The sequence below is a fragment of the Garra rufa genome, chromosome 10 (assembly GCF_049309525.1).
Source record: "Garra rufa chromosome 10, GarRuf1.0, whole genome shotgun sequence".
Taxonomy (NCBI): Eukaryota; Metazoa; Chordata; class Actinopteri; order Cypriniformes; family Cyprinidae; genus Garra; species Garra rufa.
Genome location: NC_133370.1, coordinates 27,994,462 through 28,010,129, shown reverse-complemented (window position 1 = coordinate 28,010,129; position 15,668 = coordinate 27,994,462). Strand labels below are relative to the sequence as shown.

The following is a 15,668-nucleotide window of genomic DNA, read 5'->3' as shown; positions in this document are numbered from 1 at the left end:
AAAGCTGACTTCTCTAAACCACAAATGAGATGGAAAACCTAATGCGTGTAGTGTATTTAGTCTTGCTTAATCAGTTTTTTTTTTAATGTTGTTAGAGTTGGCCCAGACATAAAGTGTAGTTACAAAAAAAAGTGAAAGTGTTAACTATTTGACAAGACATGTTTATTCTTGTCTTGAGGAAACATTACAAAACTCACATTTTCCACCTAACTCTTCATCTGTTATTTTAGTTACATTTAGTAGAAATGTGTTTACTAGATGCTACTGAAATACATGAAGGGTCATGTTGCCATCTTTGAAATAGCCTAACTCAAAAAGTATTTAATGCCAGCGAAATACAGTAAACTGTTTAATCTGCCATGATTGTCTGCATTCACTAAACCAATATATGTAGCAAACAAGCATGCGATATTTTTTCTAAAAGATATTTGAGAAGATAAAATACCAACAGATCATCTAGAAAACACTCAGATCTGTGAGCTGTGTACCGCACACATCTGCCTAAAGGTAAGAAACATATGGTGACGGTAAAAAAGAAAGTAAAACATTGTTTTTACAGAATGTAAATTTACAAATGCTTACATTAATTGCAGTTCATTTAAAACTGAAGCTTGCCATTGTAATGATCTTCTGAAGATCCATATCAGTGAGAGTCAAACTCACCTAATGTCTCTACATTCAAAACTTCTTCATTCAAAACTTCTTCACACTCCATGCTGAGAGGGAGACAAAGGCGTGAAAGTTTCTGATGGTCTAGCCAGCAAGAACCTTTTTACTTTGTCTCTTGTTTGATTAAAAAAGTTGAAACTGTGCCTCAGTAAACTGCTGTGCAAATCTATCTGTTGAACCACCGGTTTGCAGTTGATTTGTTTATTCCAATTCAGTAGTCTTCATTTAGTCTTCTTAACCTGTTGCTGTGAAGTTTGAGCAATTCTAGACAAACTCCTCCTCAGTTTTGTCAAGAAGGTCAGTGGTCCGTGCGAAGGGGATCAGTCTATCTCTATGTTCCAGCAGTTGTCCAAGTCTTCAACTTTTCATATCTAATGGTGTCTTTCTCGCTCTTCTTCACTCTGGTTTTTATTCCAGTACATGTTTTTTGTAAGTAATATCAGCCTCTCCCTGCCCTCCAGTTTGCTTTGTCCTCTCTGAGGTTCAAAAACAACTTCAGACTGGCTGTGTCCTCTTAACTCTGTGCTAGATCGTTGACTGGCGGGACTGAGCGCGAGTCTTGAATGACTTCTTATCAAGTCGAGGAGGGGAGGGGAGGGGGGATTACAGTAAAGGCCTATTCGAAACCAGTTAGTCAGCCGAAATATGTGCAAAAAGAAACACTGAAATCCAGTTCATCAGCATGCTAGACCTCATTTGTGTAATTACAAAACCATTTCAAAGTGAAATGAGGGGAGTGTGTTTAGTGTCAAATGACTTAGGTTGGTACAATATGATTATGAGAACTTGTTAAAGATTACTATTTAACTAAATTCTAGATATGTAAATGAAACAGTTTATTTATAAGCAGTAGCACGAATTCAAGTCTGAACACATTTCTGCATTGATGTACAGGTATACTGCTGCTGTTTGACAAAATGAGAAAGTTGATTTTAAAGTTGTGGTAAACTGGGAAATATCTATTTCCCAGGTCTGTGCTGCCTTTGAATCTAATTTCACATCTCTTCCCACAGTGAGAACAGAACAATAACAGAGGAGGTTCATAAAAAGCTTTCAAGGCTTCCGAAACATCCTTTTCCTGAGAATTCCTTCCGTGTGGTTTGTAAGTTGTGTTTATCGTGCATGCGCAGCTTATTTTGTATATAAATGATGAAATCCCAAAGGGTCTAATTTGTGATGTTTTGGAAAAGCCTCATAGTTGGCATACATTTACTGTTTAAAGACCTGATTGTAAACATACTGTCTAACAGATTCAAATATGTTTTTAAAGTGTCATTTATCCCTGTGATGGAGATTTTATATCAGAAATCATTCTAATATAAAAGATTGTGTTTTTATTTGTATTTGATTGTTTGATGAATAGAAAGTTCAAAAGAACAGCTTTATCTTGAAATCTATTTATTTGCCCCCTTCCTAAATTAAATTGTTAGTTTCTTTAAAAAATATTTAAGAAAGTATCTTGTACCCTGTAAAGGCTAGGACATGAAATAATAGTTAGAAAATATTATTTTTAAGTATTATATTTTTGATATATGAAAGATATAGTAGGAATAAGTGGTGCTTACTTGAGGATTACTTGAGCATTAATTTTATTCAGAGGCCAAAACTAAGCAAAAAAAAAAAAAAAAAAAAAATTCAATTTAGTGCAGATGTTATTGTTTATGTGGCCAAAAGGTAAGATAAAATTCGGACAGCTTGTCATGTAAATCAGTTTTCACTCTGGATCTCCCAAAAATGTGACCCTGGAGCACAAAATCAGTCATAACCGGATATTTTTGAAAGCTGAAAAAATAGCTTTGATGTATGGTTTGTTAGGATAGGACAAAATTTGGTCGAGATACAACTATTCAAAAATCGGAGGGTGCAAAAACAAAAATCTAAATACTGAGAAAATCAGCTTTAAAGTTGTCCAAATGAAGTTCTTAGCAATGCATATTACTAATCTAAAATTAAGTTTTGATATATTTATGGTAGGAAATTTTAAATACATCTTCATGAAACATGAATGATTTTTGTAATAAAAGAAAAATCGATAATTTTGACCCATACAGTGTATTTTTGGCTATTGCTACAAATATACCTGTGCTACTTAAAACTGGTTTTGGATTCCAGGGTCACAAATATGTCTATAAATGCTATAAGATGATATTTAAATGCTTAGTTTTATGATCAGTACTCTGTAGTTTTCATTTTGGCAATACAATGATGATTGAGAGATGTACAAATAAATGTTCCTCAAAAGCCTTATGTATATTTCTTAGATGTATGGATAATCAAGTTAACCTAAGTTTTTTTTTAGTTCAGTAAAGGTTTCATATTACAAAAATGACCTAAATGACCTTTTTAAAGTTGTATGTATGCTTTATCAATAAGAGGGTAAAAGGCATGTAAAGCAGGTTTTTCTGCAAAGATCTGACCTTGTTAATTTACAGAAAATTCATATACTGTATCAGATATCAAAAGCAGTAGGCTTTAAAGGGTTAATGAGGGTTAAATGATCAACTGATACGGTCTATACAAAATGCCTTTACAGTTACGGAAAGGTTTTTTTTCACAAGCAGTATTTTATCTTAAAAGGGAAACAGCACAATTAAACTTATTTTTGTCATGGAAAGTTTTAAATAGGCCAGTTAAAAGGAAGAGGACAAATTCCATAATGATGAGCCACGAGCTCTGCTACACACCCCTGTACACACATTAACACACATTAAAGATGACGTCTTGGTTATGCAATTCTTATGTGAATGGATAACTATAAACTTTAGGATAACTACGCCTGTTCCAATAGTATGTCAAGTCAGAAACTGAAGGAAAATCAGTCAACAAGCTACTGGCGCCAGACCACAACTTCCTCATTTTATGTAAATAATGATACAACAACAAAGCAAGTTACATGGCAAGAGCCCTGATGTGACTTAAAATGCCTCTTCTGCTAAACACAGAAAAAGATATTTTGAAGGATGTTGGTAACCAAAACAGTTAACGGGAGCCATTAACTTTCAGAGTGGAATGAAGTCAATGTAACTGTTTGGCTACCATCATTCTAAAAATATATTTTCTGTGTTCCGAAGAAAGAAACTCATACAGTTTTGGAACTTGAGGGTGAGTAAATAATTATTTTGGGGTGAACTGTCCCTTTAAGGGTGATTCCATAAAAGATTTCATTTATGGGTCAACTATCCCTTTAAATTTAAATGGAACCCACGCAAGAAAATTCAGAAAATCCAGAATAGAAGACGACAAAAAAAGTTGAGATTGAGTAATTTATCTAAAGTGAAGTAGTGAAAGACGTCATAGAGTAACAGAGAAACAGGAAAATGGTGGGGGAAAAAAGGCACCAGGAAACTGCCACTTGTTTACAATCCTTGAGGAGATGATTTCACAAACACATGGCAGTAAACATGGCACACATTTGCTTTTGTGGAGGTGCTTACTGTAAACACAGATGCTTTTAAGAAAACCCAAGCCTTTCGCAATAAGCCTTTAAAAGTTCTCCTCCTGCTTGCACATGTCTAAGCAGGAATTTTTCACCCCCAAAAGCTCTCACCTGAGTAGTGTCCTGCTGCCGTGTGTGACTCCTCCTTGTCCTCTTCTTTCATTATCTCTCCATCATAGTCTGGATTTGATATAGGGGTGTCCTCCACCGGCACCACTGTGAAGTTAGTAGGCATTTTCCCTCACACCATGTGCTCGGAGTTATATTCCACAAGTCTTTTTTTCTCTCTGTCTCACCCCAAGTCTCCTGGGCTCGCCAGAGATCGAAGTTCTCTGACTTCTTCACAACTGTTGTTCAGACGCGGCAGCCCATGTGATCACTTTCAGCCAAATAAGGAGCTGTACACAACTCCACCCTCTGGGTGACTGGCTGTTCTGTCCTGCCACAGAGCTCTGCAGCTGGTGCTTCCTGTTTTGTGTTAACTGCCCTGCTCATTGTACCTGCGAAGGCTGGGAGGGAGATGATTGTGTGCCGTGTCAGAGTCATTTGAGACTGCCCAAAGTGATGGGAACAAAAGGCTGAGCACAATGTGGCATTCCTCAACCCCAGTCCAATTCCCTGCCCCACCCCCTCCTGACGTTCCTAGCCTCTAAGGAAACGTGTGCTACAATCACTCCATTCAGGAGCCATTAGGAGTGGAGAGGAATTAAAGCTGAAAATAACTGCAATGCTCTTGTTTTCATGGAAAGACTATCACTGAAACGGCATGATTATTTGGTGGACACAATCTTTTTGCACAGAACTGTGTTGATCAGACAGATTGTCTTAAAATGTGCATGTGCATTTGTTTGAAAGAGGCCTAGATAATGACTTGCTCTGTTTTTTGCTTTAAGGGTGTGTACACAGACATACCCTAACATGACCGATAGATGCACACTGACAACGCATTCATTGGTCATGTGAGAGTGGCTGATAAGGGTCTGAACGATGGAACTGTGCTGACTTCACAGGAACAACCTGCACAGCAGCTATTCAGTGGCGGTGAAAATGAAACCGGCTGTTGTGACTACAAACTAGAGAATAAGAGTGTTCTGTTGGGTCCAGGCAAATAAGTAAATTCTCACAAATTGGTAAATATGTAGAAAACAGAAGCATTTTGAAAGTATCATGATGTTTGCAATAGACTACACTACCAGTCAAAAGTTTTTGAACAGTAAGATATTTTTTTTTAAAGAAGTCTCTTCTGCTCACCAAAAGTCCAAAGTACAGCAAAACAGTAACATTTTTAAATATTTTACTATTTAAAATAACAGTTTTCTATTTGAACACATTTTAAAATGTGATTTTAAAGCTGAATTGTTAGTATCATTGCTCAAATCACATGATCCTCCAGAAATCATTCTAATATTCAGATTTGAGCTCAAAAACATTAATTATGTTGAAAACAGCGGAGTAGTTTTTTTTTCTTCTAGGTTTCTCTGATGAATAGAACGTTTAGAAGAACAGCATTTATCTGAAATAAAAAATCTTTTGTAAAAAGATAGAAAAAAAATTATACTGACTTTAAGCTTTTAAATGGTATTTTGTATAATTTTACAAAAAGCTTTTTATTTCGGATAAATGCTGATCTTTGGATCATTCTATTCATCAAAGAATCCTGAAAAAAAGTACTCAACTGTTTAAAATATTGAAAATAATAGTAATAATAAAATATTTCTTGAACAGCAAATCAGCATATTAGAATGATTTTTGAAGGATCAAGTGACACTGAAGACTGGCTTAATAATGCTGAAAATGTAGCTTTGATCACAGGAAAAAATAACATTTTAAAATATATTCAAATAGAAAACTATTATTTTAAATAGTAAAAATATTTTCAAATTTTACAGATTTTTCTGTATTTTGCATCAAATAAATGCAGGCTTGGTGAGCAGAAGAGGCTAATTTAAAAAACATAAATCTTATTGTTCAAAAACTTTTGAATTGTAGTGTATGTCTAACTTTTCAGTGAAAAAGATTTTTTTTTAAACTATTATTGTTATTACTACTTAGGTTGCCCTCTGTGGGTTGAAAGACCACAGTACCCTGCCTGATTTTTTTTTTCTTTTTGTGCCACATGTGATTGACTGCCTGTCTTTAACAATCCAGCAGGTGGCATCCTATACAGTTTTTGAAACGGCGTACATTTGGGACATTGCTCCTGTGGACATTTCCAACTGAAGCATGGAATAAAAGCTACAGAACCTACTTAAGGATAAAATCAAGCTGTATGGTGAAAATAATAATATTAACTCATATTGTTTTGAGAAATACACTGTTAGAATAGCTGCTAAAAAAACTGAATGAAATATAAACTGGAGATGATTTCTTAAAGGCATACAAAGTTCAAAAGTCTGTCACTGTTTTTTTAGGAGTATTATACGCTGTACATTCCACTTTTTCAGATACCTTGACCTGCACTGTGATACGATTCTGATAAGAGCTTAAGTTTTACTTTTACTTTTATTTTGGCAAACACTGAAACTCACCCACATTGTCAGATAACCCGACCTAAACCTAGTTTTAGTTTCTTATTAACACTAATGTGCTTAATTTTTGTTGCTAATATGCAATATTATGCATACTTTAATAATGTACTTTAAGCAGTCAGCAGGTTCAAGGGACCCACTGCTCTGCACATTTTATACGTCTCTCTTCTCTGACACATTTACTTAAATTCATGGAGCTGATAATCTGAATCAGGTGCGTTAAATAAGAAAGACGTACAAAAGTGGGTCCCTAGGACTGGAGTTAAGAACCACTGCTTAAAAATTTTCAGTATCCACATACAGTAAATGGTCTATTCTACAGAACTGGTTCAAAGTCAGAGTTGGAAATGTCTTGAAAAAAATGTGTATTTTTACACAAATTTTGCATGTATGCAAAATGTATAATATCCAAGGTACACATTTCTAGTAATTGTGCAGTTATTTTTCATTTGTCCTCTCCCCAATTTTGTAACTACCGAAACACAGTAACATATAATTTAATAAGAAGGTTTATATTAACCTATTAACATTTTGCTTACATCTTTTAAATATACATTGTATTAAAAGGTTTTCAGAGGTAAATCAGTAACAGTTATAATTTTAACAACATTTCAAGTGTGATTTATGAGATTTGTTGTATTTTGAATCCAATTTTGAAATTGATCAAAAAGTTAATGATTCATTAGTTTGAATATACATTGAACCAAAAACTATCATAACATCTTAGTTGATAATTCAGTATACTTTATATTTTGGTAGTGACTGCAGATTTTCGGTAGTGACAGTAATGTTTTGGTAGCGATCACATCACATTATAGATTTTTAACCCACAAACTAAAATACTACAAATTTGCATTACTTTACTAAAATGTTGTTTATGTCCCCCAAAAAAGGATTATGTGTTCCCTTTTGTCACTACCAAAACAATGATGACACATTTTGGTTGTGACTGTTTTGGTAGTCACTACCACCACCACCATGTAGCTGTGTGAGAGAGAGTGATGCATGTATTTCCTGGTCATAAATGTAGGGGTGTAGTTGAAATCAGTCTCAGCCACTGGACTAAAACATACACTGTTTCGTTATTGACATGAAAATGCAAGACACATTTTTTTAAACGTAAAGTTTAGGACAGGGTTCAGGACAGCCACCTCCCAATTGAAAGTACACTAAATAATGATTTTAGATATATTACATTTTAAATATTAAATGTTGTTTGGGAACAATTTAAAGTAATATTACGCATATTGTTTTTATGCTTAGACCCCTTTTCGTCTTTGACCCAGATACATTTGATCATTTAAAAAACTTCAGCAGCAGTACCTTCTTAGACACCCAGTTGAAAACAATGGCTCCAAACAAAGAAGCCACTTATATTACAACATCTTTAAATTTAATCTGTACATTGTAAGTTTAAAGGAAGGTCATTTGCAAATACATGGAAATTCTCTGGAGTTTACTCTATGCATGTTATCCAAATATAGCATTAGCATTACCATTCTTAGCTTTTCTTCTACCAGTATGAGTATTATCGTTTGAGCTCGACATGGTCTAACTTACAATCGCAGTATGACACTCTAAATCGGATTTGAGTTCGCTGAACACCGGCATACTGAGAGGTAACATCAGGATGAATGAATGAATGAATCATGCGGTCCTCCACACCCTTGACTCCATCCCCTCCCCAACCATCCTCTCCAATCTACACGCTACTACTCAATCTTATTTTAAGCGCTCCCAAACACAGAGAGGGGCTGTTTCACAGCGTGTAGGAGCAGGTGACTGGGATAGAAAGTTGATTTGCATCAATTTGCAAAAAAAGGAAGCAGGTGACTTGAGGTAATTGGACAGACAGATGATTTACTGAGCGTGAGGATGCGCGCCCTGACAGATTCAACGCGTAATTACTGGCACAATTTAAAGGTGCGCGCTCTGGTGTTGCTTTTACGTCGATGAGGTGTAAACGTAAAGCTTGTGTGCATGTGTGAGACCTGGCGGCGCAGTCAGTGTATAGATAAACACAAACTGAGGCGGAACTTGCAGAACTTTTTGCCCCACTAAAGTAGGACACAATGCCTGTTCGACGGGGACACGTTGCGCCTCAGAACACCTTCCTGGACACCATCATTCGCAAATTCGAGGGTCAAAGTAAGTCAGTGACTTTTGTTTTGTTTGGTTAAATGAGAAATGAATACGTTTTTAAGATGTTTATGATGATGGTGATAATGATACTGATGATTATTTACATTTTTAATAATTGTATTATCGTTATTCGGATGTTAGACTATTATTATTAGTAGTAGTATTGTTATTATTTTTTTAATTATATGTGATAACTAGGAGTCAAATCAAGCCAACAGACTGGCCATTACAAATTCACAGCATTACTATAGTAGATGAACATGATGTAATATTTATGCAATAAAAATAAACTGAATTTTGATAAATTGAATTAATGTGTGTGTGTGTGTGTGTGTGTGTGTGCGTGTGTGTGTGTGTAATTATATTGCGTGTTAGCAACAGAAATTAAGCACATTTGTTACTGTATTAAAGTAAAAGTAAAGCACTTATCAGAATTTAAGTGCAGGTCAAGGTGTCTAAATAAGTGGAATGTATATCCTATAATACTCCAAAAAGGACACTGACAGACTGAACATAACAATGTTCTTTGTATGCATTAAAGAAATCATCTCCAGTTGATATTTTGTTCAGTTTTTCTCACAGTTATGATTACAGCTACTTGCATACTAAGTATTAACTTAGGTATGCAAGTTCTGGGTGAAGATTGTCTTAACAACTGCAACTTTAATAATAACTACTTTAAAAATAAGAATTTTAATAATTTATTTAATTTTCTTGCATATTACTGTAAGTTGATACTACTTTTAACTGAGTTAAAACAGACATGCTTTCATCCGGAATGGCAGGTTGTTTTTTGGTTCTACATGAGTGCTATTTATGAATGCCTTTTATCTCTTTTTATGCTTTTATCTCAACAGATCGCAAATTCATTATCGCCAATGCTCGAGTTGAAAACTGCGCCATTATCTTCTGCAATGATGGTTTTTGTGGCATGTGCGGCTACACTCGTTCAGAGGTCATGCAGAAGCCGTGTACCTGCAGTTTTCTGTATGGACCGCATACTGGACGACCAGCGGTGGCCCAGATGGCCAAAGCCTTACTGGGCTCTGAAGAAAGAAAGGTGGAAATTTCCCTATACAGGAAAGATGGTAAGTTTCTTGGAGGTGTTTCTTTTATTTGTGTATAGTGTCATTACAGTGACACTTAAAAAACTGGCCTAGAAAGACAGGCAATAGTGAGTGGCTTTGACCACAAAGCAATTTCTGAATGTGCTTGCATTCATTTGATATATGTTTGTCAGTGACTTGCAACCTTGCACTTGTATTTCACTGGACCCACTAAGACTCCCTGAACATAATGGTATTTCTTTTCTGCTGAATCCCATGATGATTGATCTTGGAGTTCAGCCTCTGTTGCATTCTTGATTGTGGAGACTCAACTGAAAGATGAGGATTACAGTACAAGTGCTATTCTAAATATGTCTATTTGTGTCCTCTCCTATTTAAAGATAGCATTTCTGGATGATGCATTGATTTCCAGGACAGCTGGGAGTTTCAGCAAAGGAACAATAGTCATAGAAGACATAATTGCAAAGGACAATTTCTCACCATCCACATCAATTCCCAGTGCTATATGCTAGTAATCCAAATAGTTGCATAAGGGCATGATAACGTTGTGTCCTCTAGTGGTGCTCAGAACAGAGGACAATGCATACAGTGGGGATTTGAGTCTACGATACTAGCAAGTCAGCAACTTGACAAAATCCATACGCGAAATGCTCCTGTTTGACTATTTTAAAGGGAAGAATATGCTAACATTTTAACAGAGTGGTGCAGCATGTCCCAGCACAGAGTATTTTTCCACTGATGTGGATGTTAGGAATACTTCTCAGCGTGACCCTGTGTAACCCAACCACCCTAAATTTCTCAGGTGTGCTCAGGCTACATTTAGTCCTTCCGAAATATGAGACCTCTCCATTTTCTGACTTACTTACACTGTCATCTAAATTTCATTACAGTATTTCATTGGTAACCTAAAAGTGGTTATGCGCTGACTTGTCGGGTCTGTGGGTATTGTGACATTGTATCTTACATGTCAGATCCATCCCCCTATGCATACCAGGATTGTCATTGGATGGCATGTTTAGTATGTGTATTGGAATACGATAGCAATATAAGCTATTGTTGGAGTTCAGATGCCATGTTCAAAAGTTCAAGTATATTTTATGAAGGAGGTGTAAAAGGCATAATGTGAAATTCAAATAGTTTCCAGTACAGATGAGGTTGGTGGCAGTTACCAGAGCTTTATTGTAATAGCTATTTCTTAGTTTATATGACAAAAATGTACCTATGGGAACTTTTTCGCAAGACACGTAATGCTTACCAATAAGTAGTACATATAATTTCAGTTTCCAACAGAAATGAACTCTAGAAGCAGTAAAACAGCGAGCACTTGTAATCGTTTTCATACACAGTTATGATTACAGCTCCATACAGTATGTTTCACTTTCCGGATGTAACAAGCTTGCTTTGTAATTTAGCTGGCATGGAATTGGACTTAGGATGTGGAATCCTTGGGTACGAATCCCGTAAAAACATGACTCACGATGAAAGCTAAAAGATGGAAAAACAAGCTAAAGCGGCATGCTTTGTTGCGTTTTACCTGTAGAGCTGAGGACCTGTAATATTATCCAGTAGAATTAATTGTTTTTATGACCATTTTTATGGTGCGTATGTCAATTACTTTTTAGCCAAAGCTAAAGGCTAGGGATTAAATGTTGGCAGAGTTGTCTTTTAAGATTTTAGAGAGACTTGTATTAAGTGCATCCAGTGTAAAGTGATTGAACAGAAATTGCACAGTCTAGAATAAAATGTTAATAATGTTCAAACAGATAGATGTGTTTGATGTGGTGGCATTCTGCATATTTAATTTCATAGATTTAAATACAGTAAATCAATTGATTAAATCCACCAATTAAATATTCCATGACCTTAAAATATTTGTAAACATTTGTACGTCTCTAAAGTTGTTTATACATAAAATATTTACATTTTCCTGAGTTAATGGTAATGTATATTGTACTGCTGTTAATAGGATAGTTCAGCCAAAAATTATAATTACCCCATGATTTACATCGATTCTCTTGAGATAGCCTTTATTAACCCAGAGCTGTGTGGAGTGCTTTTTATGATGGACGGATCCACTTTAATAGATTTCAAAATCTCAACACCTATTCACTGCCATTATAAAGCTTGTAAGAGCCATGACATTTTTTAATATAAGACGATTGTATTCGTCTGAAAGAAGACTAAAATAAAATACTCTAAAAGATATTTAATGCTAAGAATACACAAGGAAAAAATGGAACGGCTTTCAAAATTTAAATGATAGTTGAAGAGATGTGCTTTCTTGTGCATCAATCCCAAAAGAACTCTAAAAAAGACTGAGAATTAATCAGTAGCAGGACTTTGAGGTTTTTTTAGTTACTCTAAACCATAAATACAAGTATTGTGTGTTATAAATGTGTAGATGGCTATAGTCCAGAGGGTCATTTATTTCTGAGAACTAATGTGAGGTAATGAAGGTGTCATGGTCAGTAATAACGTCCTGCAGTCTGGAGAGGACTTCTGGAAGTTTCTGCACAAATTACCTGCTGGAAGGACACACAAAAAGCTCCTCCGAGGGAACTTTGAAGGGTAATGATGTTTCAGCGAAATTCTGCATTACATGGGAAGGCCATGGGACGTATTCAAAAACTTCCAGGGATGTGCAAAAATCTATTTCTGATTAGAAAACTAGTATAATCAGCATAAATAATTTTGTTTTAGGAGTTAAAAGAAATGGAGCCATCTCCTTATGTTACCCAGTGCACCAATTCCCATTTTCTTTTAAATGCAAAGATCCTTGCCTAAAGAGAGAGTCCTTGGGAAGGACTTTGAAAGCAAAGCATGGAACTAAGTAATCCTCCAACACAAGAGCAATTCCAATTAGTGAATGCCCATCCCTCTTTAAAGCCTGCTGGTCCTCTGAGGTTTAACTACGAGGAAATGATTGTGAATTGTATAAAGCATAGCAGATGATCACTTAATGATGACCCCTGGGACAGATTATGCGCTTGCAGTAAATGATCTGGGGATGACTTCTAATAGGAACTCCCCATTTCAAATCTTGATGCCCTTTTTTTTCTTTAGCATAATGAGATAAAACAGAGCCTCATTTCTTTTTAAGGAATACTTATTTCCAAACTGAAAATTCTGTCATTTGTTGCATGCCTTCAGGAGTTATAATAAACCTGAATGGTGAACACGAAAGTGAAGCAAGGGCAAAATTTCCTGTTTCTTAAATCTATTGTATAAACATTCTGATATACTTTTTATGATGCTGTTTGTCTTTTTTGGAGCTTGACAGTCTCTGGTCCACATTTATTTACATTTAAAGGATACCTTTTATGCCCCTTTTTACAATATGTAGTATAAGTCTCAGGTGTCCCTAGAATGTGTCTGTAAAGTTTCAGTTCAAAATACCCCACAGATAATTTATCATTTTGAAAATGCCTATTTTGAGTGGAAGCAGAAATGTCCCTTTAAATGCAAAAAAGCTGCTGCTCTCTGCTCCCTCGTACTACAGATACTTTGCTAAAAAAAAAAACAACAACATATTTTTGGTTTTGATTATGATGTCTGTTACGTTGAAATCACGTGTTTAAAACCATTTTGGATTAAACTTATGATCTACAGTTTCCTGAGAACACACAGCGAAGCATGCACACAGAAAGCACCTGTCACGTTGCATGTGAGTACTAAACTAAGTTCTCTTTCGTGTCTTATTGCGCTTAAACTGTCAAATACACACAAGTTTATGGTAAAAACACACAGGAGTTACAAAAACAGTCGGTTATGTCTGTGAAAATAAAGAAATTGCATGTTTATATTAGATCTATGTGGCAGCATCGTAATATACAGTAAATAAATCCCCTGTGACGCTGGGACTGTCTGTGCAGCCAGTACAGTTGTTTTTTTTTTCACAAGCTTGCAAAAAAAAAAGGCTTACAAAAACAAAGTTATGGGGTTCTTGTTTTTCACTTTTTCTGGGTTGGTACTAGATGCACTGGGGACCCAATTATAGCACTTAAACATGGAAAAAGTCATATTCTTTTTTTTAGATGTCACCTTTTTAAAGGAGCAGTTCACCCAAAAATGAAAACATGCTGAAAATACACTCAAACTCATCTACATTCTATATGGCCTGAGGATGTTTCTTCATCAGAACAGATTTGGAGAAATTTAGCATTACATTGCAGAGGATCCTTTGGTGAGCAAGCAGTAAATGGGTCCAAACAAAAACAAAAGACTTTAGTTCTTCAAGTAATGTCTCATGAAATGAAATGTTGCATGTTTGTATGAAACAAATTCATCAATAAGACATTTTTAAACTTCAAACAATTTATTCTGGCTAAAATTTTAATCCATAATTTTGATTTTTCCAGTGTCATTTCTCTCCTGATGCAGATGAGATGACTTATGCACAAATCAAATACTATCTAAAAGAGAACACAGACTAAAATACTGTACTTGTTCCACTAGAGGAAGCATTGTTGTTTGCTAAGCAAAGTTAAAACGCCTTATTGTTTCATACAAACATGCAGCTTTCCACTTCACAAAACGTTAACTGATGGACTGAGTTTTGTGGATTGCTTGTGGATTGTAATTGTGATGTTTTTATCAGATGTTGACTCTCATTCTGATGGCACCCATTTACTGCAGAGGATTCACTGGTGAGTAAGTAATGCAAAATTTCTCCAAATATGTTCCAATGAAGAAACAAATTCACTACATCGTGGATGACCTGAGGGTGAGTACATTTTGAGCAAATTTTCATTTTTGGGTGAACTATTGCTTTGCACTGTTCATGTGTTTAGATGACTTATTTTACCTTTCAAAGACAACAGCTGTCACTTTAAGAGGTGAACACAGTATTTCCACAGTATTTTTCACCCATATTCTCTGGACACTTAGTCTTATAAAAATACTTCTTAGAAAGCAATGTATGCATACAACAGTACAGACATTATAAGTAGGCTATTTTCCACTGAATCATCAAAAATTTTAAAACATGACCCAATTATGAGAATAACAAGGAAAGGTCCAATGGAAGACCTTTGATCAACAGATAAAACAGAGGATGACCCTGCTCATCAGTCTTCATATTCTGGTAATGGCCTCTTCAGCTATAATTAGACAGAGTAATGACTGAAACCATCTCTGGGAGTTAATTATTTAAATGTCCGTTCTTCATCCCTGAACTCTCATAGGAGAGTCTAGTCAGAAAGCCCTCCACAGCGTTCATCTGAGTTTGGAGATTCTTGCTTTTCAGATGCTGATAGACCTTATGGATTTATTTGTTTGTATGTTGCTAACCTGGTTTTGCAGTCAATATCACTATAGCATCAAAGAGTCAAACTTGATAAATGCTATACAAGTGACACAGAAAATGATCAAATACATTTTAATTAGCTAATGTGTTTACATCACCCTCTATTCCAATTCTGTTTTAACTGTGTGATGTTTACTTACTTTTATTTTGCTGTTGTTTTCCTGAAAGAACACTGTATAAACCTTTTGTTTGACTTATTGACTACATTGTGTTTGCTCTGTGACATGCCAAAGGTTCAAAATTTGTTTCGCTGCTCAAATTTCGAGGTATTTTCAGAGCTGGCAGTGTAACATGAACCCCGGCAGGCTTGTAGTTGGTGTTTTCCTGAGAGGAGTCACAAATACGCCAGCAGTTCAGCTCAAACCTCAGGCTATTATCTAAATTTGCATGCGATTTGTTTTATTATGATATTCAAATCCTACGAGTAAATCGAGAGGGTAAGCAGGCAAGGACACATACTTGTGAAACAGAGCTACCATCTTGCTTTCTTTGTTTTTGCAGCAGGTATACTCAAGAATAAA

General features: G+C 35.5%; 2 protein-coding genes across 5 annotated transcripts in view; one reads left to right on the top strand and one right to left on the bottom strand.

Moving 5' to 3' along the window:
* Positions 1–4,472, bottom strand: part of slc12a7a (solute carrier family 12 member 7a) — a 29,212-nt gene extending 24,740 nt beyond the window's left edge. For 3 of the 4 annotated variants that reach the window (XM_073848182.1, XM_073848185.1, XM_073848186.1), the window contains exon 1: positions 4,217–4,471. In XM_073848182.1, coding sequence (XP_073704283.1) covers positions 4,217–4,340 — 124 coding nt within the window. In that variant the 5' untranslated portion in view covers positions 4,341–4,471. Of the gene's footprint in view, positions 1–4,216 lie in introns of all 4 variants that reach the window. The other variant, XM_073848184.1, reaches the window with a different exon arrangement.
* A 3,955-nt stretch (positions 4,473–8,427) lies between these two features.
* kcnh2a (potassium voltage-gated channel, subfamily H (eag-related), member 2a) overlaps positions 8,428–15,668 on the top strand; it is a 74,756-nt gene continuing 67,515 nt past the window's right edge. Inside the window, exons 1-2 of the mRNA XM_073848325.1 lie at positions 8,428–8,781; positions 9,633–9,863. Coding sequence (XP_073704426.1) covers positions 8,706–8,781; positions 9,633–9,863 — 307 coding nt within the window. The 5' untranslated portion in view covers positions 8,428–8,705. The remainder of the gene's footprint in view (positions 8,782–9,632; positions 9,864–15,668) is intronic.